The sequence below is a fragment of the Cavia porcellus genome, unplaced genomic scaffold (assembly GCF_034190915.1).
Source record: "Cavia porcellus strain 051 isolate PalLab524CR breed Dunkin Hartley unplaced genomic scaffold, mCavPor4.1 scaffold_26, whole genome shotgun sequence".
In the NCBI taxonomy this organism is placed as follows: Eukaryota; Metazoa; Chordata; class Mammalia; order Rodentia; family Caviidae; genus Cavia; species Cavia porcellus.
Window position 1 is genome coordinate 52,338,946 of NW_026947509.1, and position 12,773 is coordinate 52,351,718.

The 12,773-nt window shown below is 43.1% G+C and overlaps 1 protein-coding gene across 8 annotated transcripts in view; it reads right to left on the bottom strand.

Annotated features, from left to right (window-relative positions):
• Positions 1–8,376: 8,376 nt before the first annotated feature.
• Positions 8,377–12,773, bottom strand: part of Fn1 (fibronectin 1) — a 61,518-nt gene continuing 57,121 nt past the window's right edge. For all 8 annotated transcript variants that reach the window (XM_063237461.1, XM_003474207.5, XM_063237460.1 and 5 more), the window contains 4 exons: positions 12,244–12,369; positions 11,627–11,733; positions 9,409–9,519; positions 8,377–9,144 (listed from right to left, as the gene is read on the bottom strand). In XM_063237461.1, the coding sequence (XP_063093531.1) occupies positions 9,073–9,144; positions 9,409–9,519; positions 11,627–11,733; positions 12,244–12,369 (416 nt within the window). In that variant the 3' untranslated portion in view covers positions 8,377–9,072. The remainder of the gene's footprint in view (positions 9,145–9,408; positions 9,520–11,626; positions 11,734–12,243; positions 12,370–12,773) is intronic.

Genomic DNA, 12,773 nt, shown 5'->3' on the forward strand with positions numbered 1-12,773 from the left:
GGGGAGAAGAGCTCCTCCTCCCCTTCCTTATATTGCATGCCAGCTCCACCCTGGGCAGGTGCAGCACTCTCTGCTAGTCCAAACTAGACAAAAAGCCAATCACAAATGCTAGGCGCAGGGCTGGTGATTTAGCTCTGTGGCTTAAGTGCAAGGTCTTGAGTTCGATCCCCAGAACCACAACAAAAACAAATGCTAGACTTAGTGCCTTCAAGGCCTTCCCACTGTGGCTGCATGAGGCTTTAGGGAGACATGTAAACATAAGCTATAACAGTAGGTGACTTCCCAGGGTGGCTTGTGTGACATTGTAATCTAAGCCTCAGTTTCTCGGATTTCTCACTGCTCTGAGGTAAGCTCAGGCCCTGTTACGAGTTAGGAGGCAAACCACTGCCTTGTGAGTGGCCCCTACTTCAGCCCTCCCACCACATCTAGCTTACACTTGTCCAGATGCCTGAGCCAAAAATACCCAGTGAAGATTCTCATGAATTCCTGACCCACATAGACAGATAACCCTGTTGTAAACCATGGTTTTGGTGGGGGGTTTTGTAGCAGTGTGTTAGCTACTTTCATTGCTGAGACAAAATGCCCCATGCCCAAAGTTAAAGGGAGGAAAGGTTTATTTGGTTCACAGCTTGAGGTTTCAGTTTACAGTCAGCTGGTGGCAGGGCAGAGTGGATCATGGTAGCAGAAAAGGGCAAAAGTAACCAAGGCCAAAGCGGGAAACCGACTTGCTTTTATTTTATCAGACTGGTGGCATTAGGGTGGTGCCCATCCAGGCGGTGGACTGATCCAGCCATCACCCTCAGTCCCAGCACCTTTTATCCCAGCATTGCAGTAGGAATCGATCACAAACTAGATTCAGCCACCTCTGAGAAAACTCAGGGACCACATGAGGCTGTAGGGGGATATCTGGGCACAAACCATAACAAGCTGTAAATAGCTAATACAGATCTAGGCTCGTAAACTGTCTCCTCTAAATTATTGATATTCTTTAACTTGACTGAAAGTTAGCATTAAGGGCATAATTTAGTACTGCCTAATACTGCATGGTCTATCCAGGCCTTCCCAGCAGAATCTCTCCATTACTACCCTTTTGAGTCTAAAACTTAGTGTATGACGCTTTCACACCTGGAAGGCCATGGTGGCATTTGAGCACTGCACAGCGCTCGTTCCAGTCACTGGAAAATAGGGATGGATCGGTTTCTTAGTTTGTACAATACTAGTTATAATTGAGATGGTTGGGGTACCATGCTTACTATTTGTATAAGTGCGGTGAGGCAATAAAAAATGCTCAAAAAGAGTTAAAATATATCGTGTACCCAATTTAGAATGGTCTGACCTCATTGGTGCAAAAATGATAGATACTCAATAGAATCCGTACCTTGTGCTTTGAACATCAGTCTTTTCCCAGGCTAGTCATACATGGCACGGCAAGAACAGCAAGCTACAGCTGCCAGCCACAGGCTTTGAGTATGAACAACTCGTGGTGCTCGAGCACCACTCATGACCTTGCGCATGGCCGGCAGGTGCTGTGCCTCTGAACTCTAACCCTGGCCCAAGCATTCTAAATCTCCATCGTAGGGCTGAGAATAAAGCTCAGGGGCACAAGCGCCTGCCTGGCAAGCGCGAGGTCATGGGTTTGATGCCCAAAATAAGTGCTCAAAAATAAATAAAATCTTTGACCTGAAAGGTTCTGGTGTGGGGGCCCCTGCACCTGTTGTTCCCCTCCGTCTCCTGGCTCTGCTGACAGGCAGGGCCTGAGCAGGTTTGCTGGTTTGTCCTCAACTCCAAGGAATTGACAGGTTTGAATAGAGCAGCCAAGCAACAAAACCGTCAGGTATTCACTGCACAAAACAGCAGACTGCTCCTCAGGTTACCCTACCGTCCTGCAGGTTTGATAGGCCAAGCCACCGTCCCTCACACAGCCACTGAAAACAGCGCCAGCTTGTCCCCTATGGGCCTTGGCTTTTGCTCTGTAACTCGCTGTGTCCTTATGTGGACTCAGGTTGACCTTGGCGGAAATCACCAGTAGCCCAGGAAGCTGACCCTTCTGTGTGTTTGGACACTGGAACCCATGAACAGTTTTTAATCCAGTTAAAACGTTAAGCCCTTCAAGGCTGGAGTTTGACCGATGTTTTAGTGAAAAGCATGGTGAATCTGTTATCTCTATGGTAGCAAGGGCAGCAGATACATAACAAGACAGCTGAATAGATTTAAATTGGAACCACCCGGAACTCGGGGAAGACAGCCCCCCATGCCCCCTGTGTGCACCATCCATGGAGGCCCCCTTGTTCCGTCTGCTGTTGCCTGGTCCTTCACCCCGGCTTTGCTCCAGTTCACTTTTGGAAAGGACCCCACACCTTGTCCGTTGCCTGGAGCACAAAACCCTGCAGATCTCTATGTCCCCACAGTCCCCCATTCTTAGACACTCTAACCCTTATTTTTGCAGAACACAGTTGGGCACGAGTTTATCTTAAATTGTAATAAGTTATGGAAAAGTCATGAAAAATCTGCTTGAAGAATAACTTTTGGATACTGGGGACCTACCCCAGCCCAGCAGTGGCAACCCTGTGGCATGTGTGCCATAGCAATTTATGTCACTGAAAGCTTTTGTTTTTCCCTCTGATACAGAAAGGATAGGTATACATGTAGAGACTCATGCATGGGTAGAACTCCTAAGCAGTTTATGAGAATTATTTATAGAATGCATGATGAATTGAATAGCTACTCTGAAGAAAAACAGACATTTCGGTACACAGCGCTGATTCCATAGTGTCATGCTGTGAAATCCAGCAATTCTATTCTTTGTTCAGAGTGATTTAGTCTGTTTTGTATGGTTTAATTTCTACATACATGAAGGAATGGACAACTATTTTGAAGAGAATGAGAGACACTATGACAGCCATTGTTGACTTCCCTGTTGTCTGGTTTTGAAGACCTACAATGCCTTCATCATCCTGTTGTATGTGAAGACATGGGCAACTATTTGGAAGAAAACAAGCGGCATTATCATAGACAGCGAAGATCTGTTGTCTTGCTTTGAAATCTGTGTCACATTGTTTTCTTCTGATCTGTTTTATTCTGTTTAATTTTACCCTCTTTAAAATAAACTTTAAAAAAATAAAAAATAAAAAGTCCGTCCGTCATCACTGCCCTATCCCTTTTTTATTTGTTTTTGACACAGAACCTAAGTCACAGAGTTGCCCAGACTCGTTTCAAGCCTGCGACTCTCCTGTGTCAGCTCCCACATTGCTGGGGTTATGTGTGTGTGCACCACTACACCTGGCCAAGAATAATTTTTAAACACTGGATCGCTACCAGCGCAGTCAAAACACAGAACTTTCCCAGCAGCAGCTCCTACATCCTGTTCTTAATCATGGCTCCATCTCCCTCCAGAAAGGCGTTTCTGTGCCTTTCCGCATAATCACCTTGTATGGTGCTCAGCAGCTGGGTAAGGGGCTTTGGGCCTAAATCCCTGGGAGTTTGCTCCTTGGGCAGGCTGAAGATGGATTCACTCCTTAAGGAGGCTAAAGAGCTCCCAGGGAAACGCCTGCCCATTCCCTGGAGTGAGGCTTTCAGGCTCAAGATCCATCTCTGCTGCTCACAAGGCCGACCAGGTGAGGAGTGGCCTTTCCTGCACTTCCTGCCTGCAGGAGTAACAGCATTCACCTCTGCGCTGAAAAGAGATCACTTAAGACACAATAAATGCTGTTCGGGTAAAATGCTGGTTACTTTCATATTGCTTCTGTGTAACACAGAAGTAGGGGATGATATATCTAGATGACTATGACAATGTCTAAGTGTGTATTTATGCATGTTTTGACCTCAGTTTCTAATGTGGTAGCCAAAAACGTCCTGAATCTTTTTTTTTTTTTTTTTTTTTTTTTGTCTTTTTCCTTTTTATTGGTACCGGGGATCAGACTCACGACTGCCTGCTTGCAAGGCAGGCACTTATGCTGCTAAGCTAAACCTCCAGCCCCTGAATCTTTTCAATACTGTGCATCTATCTAGCTCGCTAACATTTTCATCATCCTAAAAATAAGCTTTATTCCTGTTACCCATCCCCAACCCTCAGGCCCTCTAAGGTTACACTTAAGCTATTTTCCGTTTCTGTGGATCTGCCTATTCTGGACATGTCACATAAATGGGATCCTGTATCAACTTCTGTGTTTGGCTTCTTTTAGCATATTTTGAAGGTTTGTGTTGCCGAATGTATCATACTGCATTTTTATACACAATACTCTGTCATATGTGTACACCACATTTTACTTAGCGATCCATCCGTTGATATTAGAATAATGCTGCTGTGAACACGGATGTACAAGTTTAACATGAACATATGTTTTCTTTCTCTGGGTATCTACCTAAGAGTGGAATTATGCTGTCATAAGATAATTATATTTAACTTCTTGAGGAGTCAACAGACCGCTTTCCATAATGGCTGCACCGTTTGATATTTCTGCCACCAATGTATGAGGTGCCAGTTCCTCCACCAAAGTGACACGTTTTTGCATTAAAAATAGCTTTTCACTGTTTGCCTCAGCATTGTGCACCCAGTGCTGACAAGCCAGGCACCCTGACCCAGGCAGTGCCTCCTCCTATAGTGAAATCGCAGGTTCCAGAGTTCTAAGGTCCGGGAGCGCCGTGGCAGTATTGGATTGACCCAAGGGCACCTGCTGTGTGTGGGCGGCTCACAACTGGGCTACTCAGGCCTGATGAGAGCAGGTGCTGACCACGCTGCCTCCTGCAACCTTAGCACTAATTTCAAGTTTGTTTGGGGTGGGGGAGGAGTTGAGTTCCACACAAGAGCTATTTTAGAGAGAAATTTGACTCCTCAAGATTGTTAAAACCTATACATCTCAGGGCTGGGGGTTTAGCTCAGCGGCATAAGCGCCTGCCTTGAAAGCAGGCAGTCGTGAGTTTGATCCCCGGTACTGATAAAAAGGAAAAAGAAAAACAAAACAAAAAAACAAACCTATACATCTCTAAAGAGTAAGTTAAAAAAAAAAAAAAAAGAGTAAGTAAAAAGAAATTTAAGGAAATGTGAAGCATGCTTTAACATCTCATGCCTGACTCCACTGAGGAAATGTTGCAAAAAGCATTTGCCATCTGGGGCTCCTGGCTGAAGCACCGTTCCTCTTGCTTTTATTGCTTACAGTATTTTCCTCTCTTCGTTTGTAATTCGTATGGGTTTTTGTTTGCAACTCAAATAGAATAGTTTAATGAGGATATGGAACGGGACAATGCAGTAATGAAAACGACTCTCATTTCCATCAGAAGTGCCACAGACTTGAACTTTCTTAGTTTGCCTGAGGTCGTATTTGTGCTGCTTCTGCTGCTGCTTCTGCCTGCCTTCTGGCAATCTTCAGATGTTCCCAAACATGAGAAGTCCCAGCAGTGACCTTTTTTTTTTTTTTTCCAATATTGAATTGTATCCTGTGCAAATGAGATCTTTTAAAATTGTAGTCTGCCTCTTTCCCTACCGCAGTAATGGGAACTTACTGAATAGCTGGCAATTTCGGCACTTAAATGTGCTGATGTGATGTTTCTTAATCACTTTAATGAGTTTCATGCAACTAGAAATGGAATAGAATTTTCAATGGAAATATAATTAAATAGAAAAAGTCATTTCCTACACTTGTAATTTCTACCTGATCATTTCTTTATTCACCTCCCTAGCAATTGTGTCCTATGGGTTTATAGTGATATTATTATAGACTAATTTGCATAATTCATTTAGGTCGTTAGAGCTGAAAACAATATAAATACACACTAAATTTCATTACAAATCATGTACAGCAAGCACAGTTAAAACTTATTTTTCTTTGTAAAGACATAATATTTATTAGCGTTAGCTTATTTTTCTTAAAATTGTCCCTTTTTTTTTTCTCCTAAGTCCAGATTTGTCTTTTAATTATACCTTTTTGGTCTAGCTTTGTTTAAGGCAGTTCTAAAGAGAAGCTATGATGTGGGCCAGTGAAAGCTGAAAAGATTTCTGGAAATACTGAGTTTTCTTTTTTCTTTTCTTTCTTTCTTTTCTTTCTTTCTTTCTTTCTTTCTTTCTTTCTTTCTTTCTTTCTTTCTCTTTCTTTTTTGGTACTGGGGATCGAGGTCATGAGGTTGCACTTTCCAGGCAGGTGCTTATGCACTAAGCTAAATCCCCAGCAATACTGGGTTTTCATGGCAAATGATTTTGCTGAGAAACAACAAACAAGCAAGTTTGCCTTTCTTACCTTATGATCCCCAAACAGAAAAGACCATTTAAATTTACTTAATTCCTTCTGAGTTTATTTTGTAAATTTAAACATACTGCTTTTGGAATTCATTGTGGAAAGTTGTATTTTCTTTTAATTTTTTTGGTCTTTTTCCTTTTTATCGGTACTGGGGATCGAACTCACGACTGCCTGCTTGCAAGGTAGACGCTTATGCCACTGAGCTAAATCTCCAGCCCCTGTGTTTTCTTTTTAAAAGCAAAATTTAACTGTGGAGCTTGTGGTTTCTACATTTGCTCATAAGTAGTCAGAAGGGCACGTTACATTTAACACAGTCAAAAAGGGTTTACACTGCATTTTAGCAAACTATTTTTATGCTTGTATTGTGGCAGGTGGCTGAAGGCAGAAGCACTGTCAGTCCAGTGCTGCTCTTCCTTTAGGTCATTTCAACAGTATCAGGCTGAAGTAGAGGCCAGCTTCCCTTTTGGTGCATTCTGTGGAGTTTCCCACTGCACAGTGCACAGCTTGCTGAGCCCTGTTCTCTTCTGGGAGCACAGAAGGCCCACAGGGACAGATGTTTGTGGAATATCACCTTGACCAGTACTGCCTGTGACATGGAAACAGAGCAGCTAGTCTGGTGGCTATTGGATTGCTAAAACCAGTGATGGTGAAGTCCAGAGTCTTGGTCTGTATTCTGCTAAGGAAAATTCATCTGACCTGATTTTCTCTTGAAAATGAAAACGGTAAAATCTTCCTCCTTGAGATGCTAAATATGAAGGCAACTTTATAAACTGTAAATCTCAAATGTATTGTTTTTAAACAAATGACCCATGAGGAAATCTTTTATATTTTGCCAGATATTTATTGATATACATTGAATGATCCTACATAAATGTGCTCTTTTACTAAATAATTTTTTTTTTGGTCTTTTTCCTTTTTATTGGTACCGGGGATCAAACTCACGACTGCCTGCTTGCAAGGCAGGTGCTTATGCTGCTGAGCTAAATCCCCAGCCCCTCTAAATAATTATTTCTTGTGTTCCTATATACCACTCTGAAAATCAGTCTTTTTTTTTTGGTACCAGGTATCTAACTCACAACCTTGTACTTGCTAGGCAAGCGCTTGTGTGTGGCGCTAAGCTAAATCCCTGGCCCTGGTGTCTTTTTTTTTGGGTACTGGGAATCCAGCTCAGATCTTGCACTTGCCAGGTCAAGGTGTTTTGCCTTTAAGCTACATCCCTGGCCCTTGTCTGAGACAAGTGTTGCTTTGTAGTTTAGACCATCCTAAGTAGATAGCCCAGGATGGCCTCAAACTCTTGGGATCATCCTGCATCAGCCTCCCAGCTGCTGGGATTTTAGGTGTGCACCACCATGCCTGGTGTGTGAAAAATCAGGGTTTTTTTTTTTTTTTTGTTGTTGTTGTTTTTTCTTTTGGTGCTGGGAATGAAACTCAAGACTGTATGCTTGCTAAGCAGACGCTGTGCTGCTGTGTGTGCTGAGCTATATCCCCGGGCTAAAAATCAGTTTTCATGGGCTTCTTTTTTGTTTTGTATACTGGCAAAGGGGAGCAAACCCAGGATCTCAGGCATTCTAAGTCAGTGCTCTGCCACTGAGCGACACCCCCAGCCATGAGCATCAGATTAAATCCTAATATTTTTCTGTTTCCCCAATATGAAATTGAAATGACCTTTGCAGTCTATGAGTGAAGTTAGACTTAGTTACTGACCACAAAAGGATCATAAACCAAAACCTCTCTAAGACCAGCTAAACCAAGACCAACCATCCTTTTCTTTTCCTTGCAAATAATCTACCTGAATAGATGTTTATTCAATGAAGAAGGAAAGGCAAAAGGAGGAAGGGAAGAATTATAATGGTTAGAAAAGAGCAACTGAAGGTTGCTTCGATTGTGCTTCTAAAGCACATTTAACAAATATTTCCCCCCATTTAAATCTGTTAAGGCAGAAAATAAAAAGCTATCTCTACCACTGAAGAGATGAAATGACAGAAACGAATTTGTTTTTATAGCAACAGGCAGAAAATCTCATACAGAGATCACCCAAGAATTAAGAGAGCCTGCACATCATGGATTTTCAGATGTTGCCTAATTGAAAAAGAACACTCGTGAGGATTAGTCTTTTGTCCCCAAATACCTTATATAAATAAATGACTTTCATATGGTGGAATGTAAATCTTTTATTAAAACAGTTGTCTTTCCACAGTAGTAAAGCTTTGGCAAATACAGTATAAAAAATAATCACCAACCATCATTTTTACCAAATTCCTCTCATCAACTGCATACTAACTGTCTTCAATACAAGTTTTTCCATATAAAAATACTGGGAAAAATTGATAAATAACAGGTAAGAGAAAGACATTTCTAGGCAATTATTAGGATCATTTGGAACAAGTGAGAACTGTGGGTATTTTGAATACCACAGTGACTGGACATGCCATTCCTGTACAGTATTGCAGGCCAGACAGTTAAATGAAGGCAGAAATGTTTGGGTAACTTTCCCTGTACTTAAAATTTTGGTAATATTATTCCATACATTTGGCATCTTGGTTGGTACATATGCTTCCCTGTTGATCCCAAACCAAATCACACTGAGAATCATTTCATTTAAAATACTGAGAGGTATTGAATATTCAGAAGCAGAAGAGGCAACGTCCTGCCCTCGTTCACGAGAAACATTTCAAAACACTCCCAGGTGACACTTGGAGAAGCTGTGAGGTGAGCTGAAGCTGGAGAACGTACTCCAGAGCAAAAGGATAGAAAGAAACTCTCAAAGATGGGATCTGCTAAAATCGCTCCAGTTTAGATGGACTTTGGCAGAGAGACGCGCTTGGTCCTTTGGTTGCAGATATTACTCTCTGGAATCTTCTCTGTCAGCCTGCACATCTAACGGCATGAAGCACTCGATCGGGCAGTTGACGTTCTGTTATGGTAGAAGAAGAAAAACATTAGTGGAAAATACGCTGACGTGTACAGACAAAAATGGCAAGGGAAGACTTTTAAGATACTGAGTGACAGATGTTCAAGAGCTGGACGGTGTTCTAGGACACACAGTAATTCACGTCATTTGTTCATGAGATTTAAAAACTAATCACTTGGTTCATTTAGAAGGAAACTGGGCAAGCATGCGGACTCCCTGCTTCGTACCTGCTCGCAGCTAGGGGGGCACAGGGCTACAGACACTTACGGTGTTCGTTCTCTGGTGGTATCTCTGTGTATACGGGCCGTAGGCGTGGCCGGCGGAGCCTTCAGGCCCAGGTTCAGCCCCGGGTCTGCGGCAAGTGTCACAGCGCCAGCCCTGGGAGGAGAGGCGGGGAGTCAAGAGGGGCTCGTGATAATTTGATGGCATGATTTAGAGGCTTGTGTCAAAGGAGAAGTTTGGCTCTTACACATTGGCAAAACATAAGCAGTTAATCACCAAGGAAGATTTGGTGATGATCTCATGTGACTGAACCCTTTAGAATGCATTTTGGTTTATTACTGTATCTTACGCTGTCTACTTCTGCTTTCTCTTTCCCCTGAAATGTCCTTTCTTTCTGTCCAAACCCTACTATTATCCAGTCCCAACCACCTCAAGATTTCTGCAGTAGGTAATGGAGGAGGTTTTCCTAGAATCCTGGTACTTTTAAAAGGGACATCAGATCCCTTGAACAAACACCGTCCCATTCAAAGATGGAGAGAGGAGTGAACAAGAAGTCACACAGGGGACCATGGGTGGGGATGAAGCTGCCACCCTGGAGCTGGGGTGACTCTGGCCATGCTCCATCCACTGCATTACATGGCACTCCTTCCCTAACCTCCCTAGCCAGTAATATTACAGCCTGCATCTGGCCAGAGGTTAGATGAGATGAACGATGGGAACAGACCACAGTGGGAACAGACCACAGGGTTCTGGCTGGAATGCAAGGAAACAGACATTCTCTTTTTCTGTTATTCTTAAACTGCCAAAAGGAGGAACTGAAACTGAGGGAGGTAACTCAAGTTCCCCTCAGCAGGACCCTCAGAGAAAAGTCAGTGCAAGGGAAGGCACGTGCAAGGGCCAGCCTCTAGATGCCTCTACCACAGCAGCTCCATGAAGCTGGCACAGTGGGACCTCACAATTATGCGAGCTGTTTTTGCCTAACATCGCTTATGTGGGATTTTCCTCTTACTTCCAAAAGAACCCTAAATAATACAATCACTTTTTTATGCTGTCATTTCAATATTGCAGACACATTTCTCAATGTTTGCCATCATACCTAGCACAATATGGGTAAATACCTACACTTCCAGAATTGGTGAGTGTTCCTTTCCTGTAAAAATGTAAGAGTTCTCACTCCTGTCTTAAGTGTTTCAGTTAGCACATCAGAACAGAGTAGGTGTCACACATGAAAATTTCGTGTGCATAATTAACAGGGAGACGCTGAAAGTGCGACAAAAATCCAGGTCCCGACAAATCCACTCTTCCTGCACTGTACTTTTTTATACCAAGACAACTAACTGAGTTCTACGGTCAGTTTTCATGTTGGGTGCGAAGCAGGCTCCTCATGTTGTGGAATTTGGGGAGCCATTGGTGAGGGCCTGGCTTCACTGAAGAACTAAACTATCATGTTCTATTATTTGAGTTATGACTCAGGTATTTCTGAATTATAATGAGAGAAAGGCACAACATTTTTTGTTCATCTCAAGAAGGGTACCTGCTGGAAATCACTGAGGAATGCTGGCTTACATAGTAGACTTCCAGGGCCTTCCATAAATAGCCCTTCCCTTCCATCTGATTTTGTACCATGAGACACCAGGCAGATGGCGGGCTGGCTGAAGTGCTCCCTTCCTACCGTGCGGAGTGTGCTCACCGTCTCTGCTTTATTCCCTCCTCAGCCAGCTCTTAGCCATCTTAAACCCCTGCAGCTCATGTTTCTCGTTCCCATGCTGCCTTTCTTGCTGATTCCAGACTACCTGGAACTTTATCTGTCAAGTATCACCTCCAAAATCCTAACTTGATTAGCTTGAGTTCTCCGTGTGCTACGAGTTTAACATTCTTGCCTGTATCATTAAGAGCCAGGACCACTTCTCAGTCAGTTTATCCTGTCTGATTTGCCCTGTGAAAGAGCTATATAGCAAGGGACTGATTTTGGATAATGAGAGGGCACTGAGTAGTGGCATTTTCTTAGAGGTATTATTTAACAGAGTTGACAACAGTACCACAGGGGTACCTGTCCATCAGCATGGAGCTGGACACTCCACACAGCGTTTAGCACTTCAGGTAGTGGAATGCAGAACAGCCTGAGTACACATGGCATGGGGAGGGGACAACTTCCTGGACCCCTCTAAGAGGCGCTGCTGTACCTGCTCATACCGCACATCCACGCAGGAGCCTCCTCTGCATCCTGTCTAAGTTACAGGGAGTCTGGTGTACCCCAACTTACCCGCTGGCCTCCAAAGCAAGAGCAAGTGCAAATGGCACCAAGGTATTCCTTCTGCCACTGTTCTCCTACATGGTACATCTTCCCGTCATCGTAACAGGTCGCCTCATCTAGATGTAAGCACAAATCAGAAGTGTGTGTCAGTCTGACAGCAATAATGCAAATTTGACTTGACACAAGGGTGGGTTCTGCTTCTGTCTTAAATTTGTATCAGCACGGCCCAAATCTCATAAATTTCCATCCCTCATCCTAAGCAAGGTGCTGTTATATAGATCTTAGGACAGCATTTCCAAAAGCTAGGTATCATAGCTTCAGTGGAAAGACAGAAATCCCACTTCAGAAACTGAATCTACAGACCAATAGAGCTGCCCTGTAACATTCCTCTGCAGACAATGGTCAGCCCTTAGAATCTTAGGTTAGAAAAGTACTAATGTTCCTTGTAGTGACATTAAATCATGACTTATTTTCGAAGCTTGTCTCTGGCTTTTCCAAATCAAAAGATTAACAAACCCACTATTGAGTCATCAAGGATACCTCAGGTCTCTAATCGATCCCGTGAACGAGAGATACAGAACTGTAATAAAATGTTAAAGCACTAAAAATGATCTGTGATGACATACGAGGGTCACACTTGAATTCTCCTTTTCCGTTCCCAAGGCAGGTGCAGCTCATCATCTGCCCGTTTTCTCCCTGGCGATCCCACTTCTCTCCAATCTTGTAGTTCACACCGTTGTCATGGCACCATTCTGCAGGGGAGGGGAAACCACAGAGTCATGCGTGTTTGGATTCATAGTACACTGGGTTGCATCACAGCATTTTGAAAATCCCGTATCTGGAGGGGGTGGTAAGGGAAAGATCACGGTCCTCACCAATGGACCAATTCTGGGGCTGGATTTAAACACAGTATTTCTATTTAAGAGCCTCTCAACCATTTTAACATTTGTTTCGCCACACTATGATGAATGTGATCATTAGGTATACCCAAAATGTACCAAATAAAATCTAATTTATTTTACTTTATTTTATTTTATTTTATTTGGTACAGGGGATTGAACTCACGGCCTTGCACTTGCCAGGCAGGTGCTTATGCCACTGAGCCAAATCCCCAGCCCTAAAATCTAATTTAAAAATGATTTACTAATTTAAAAAC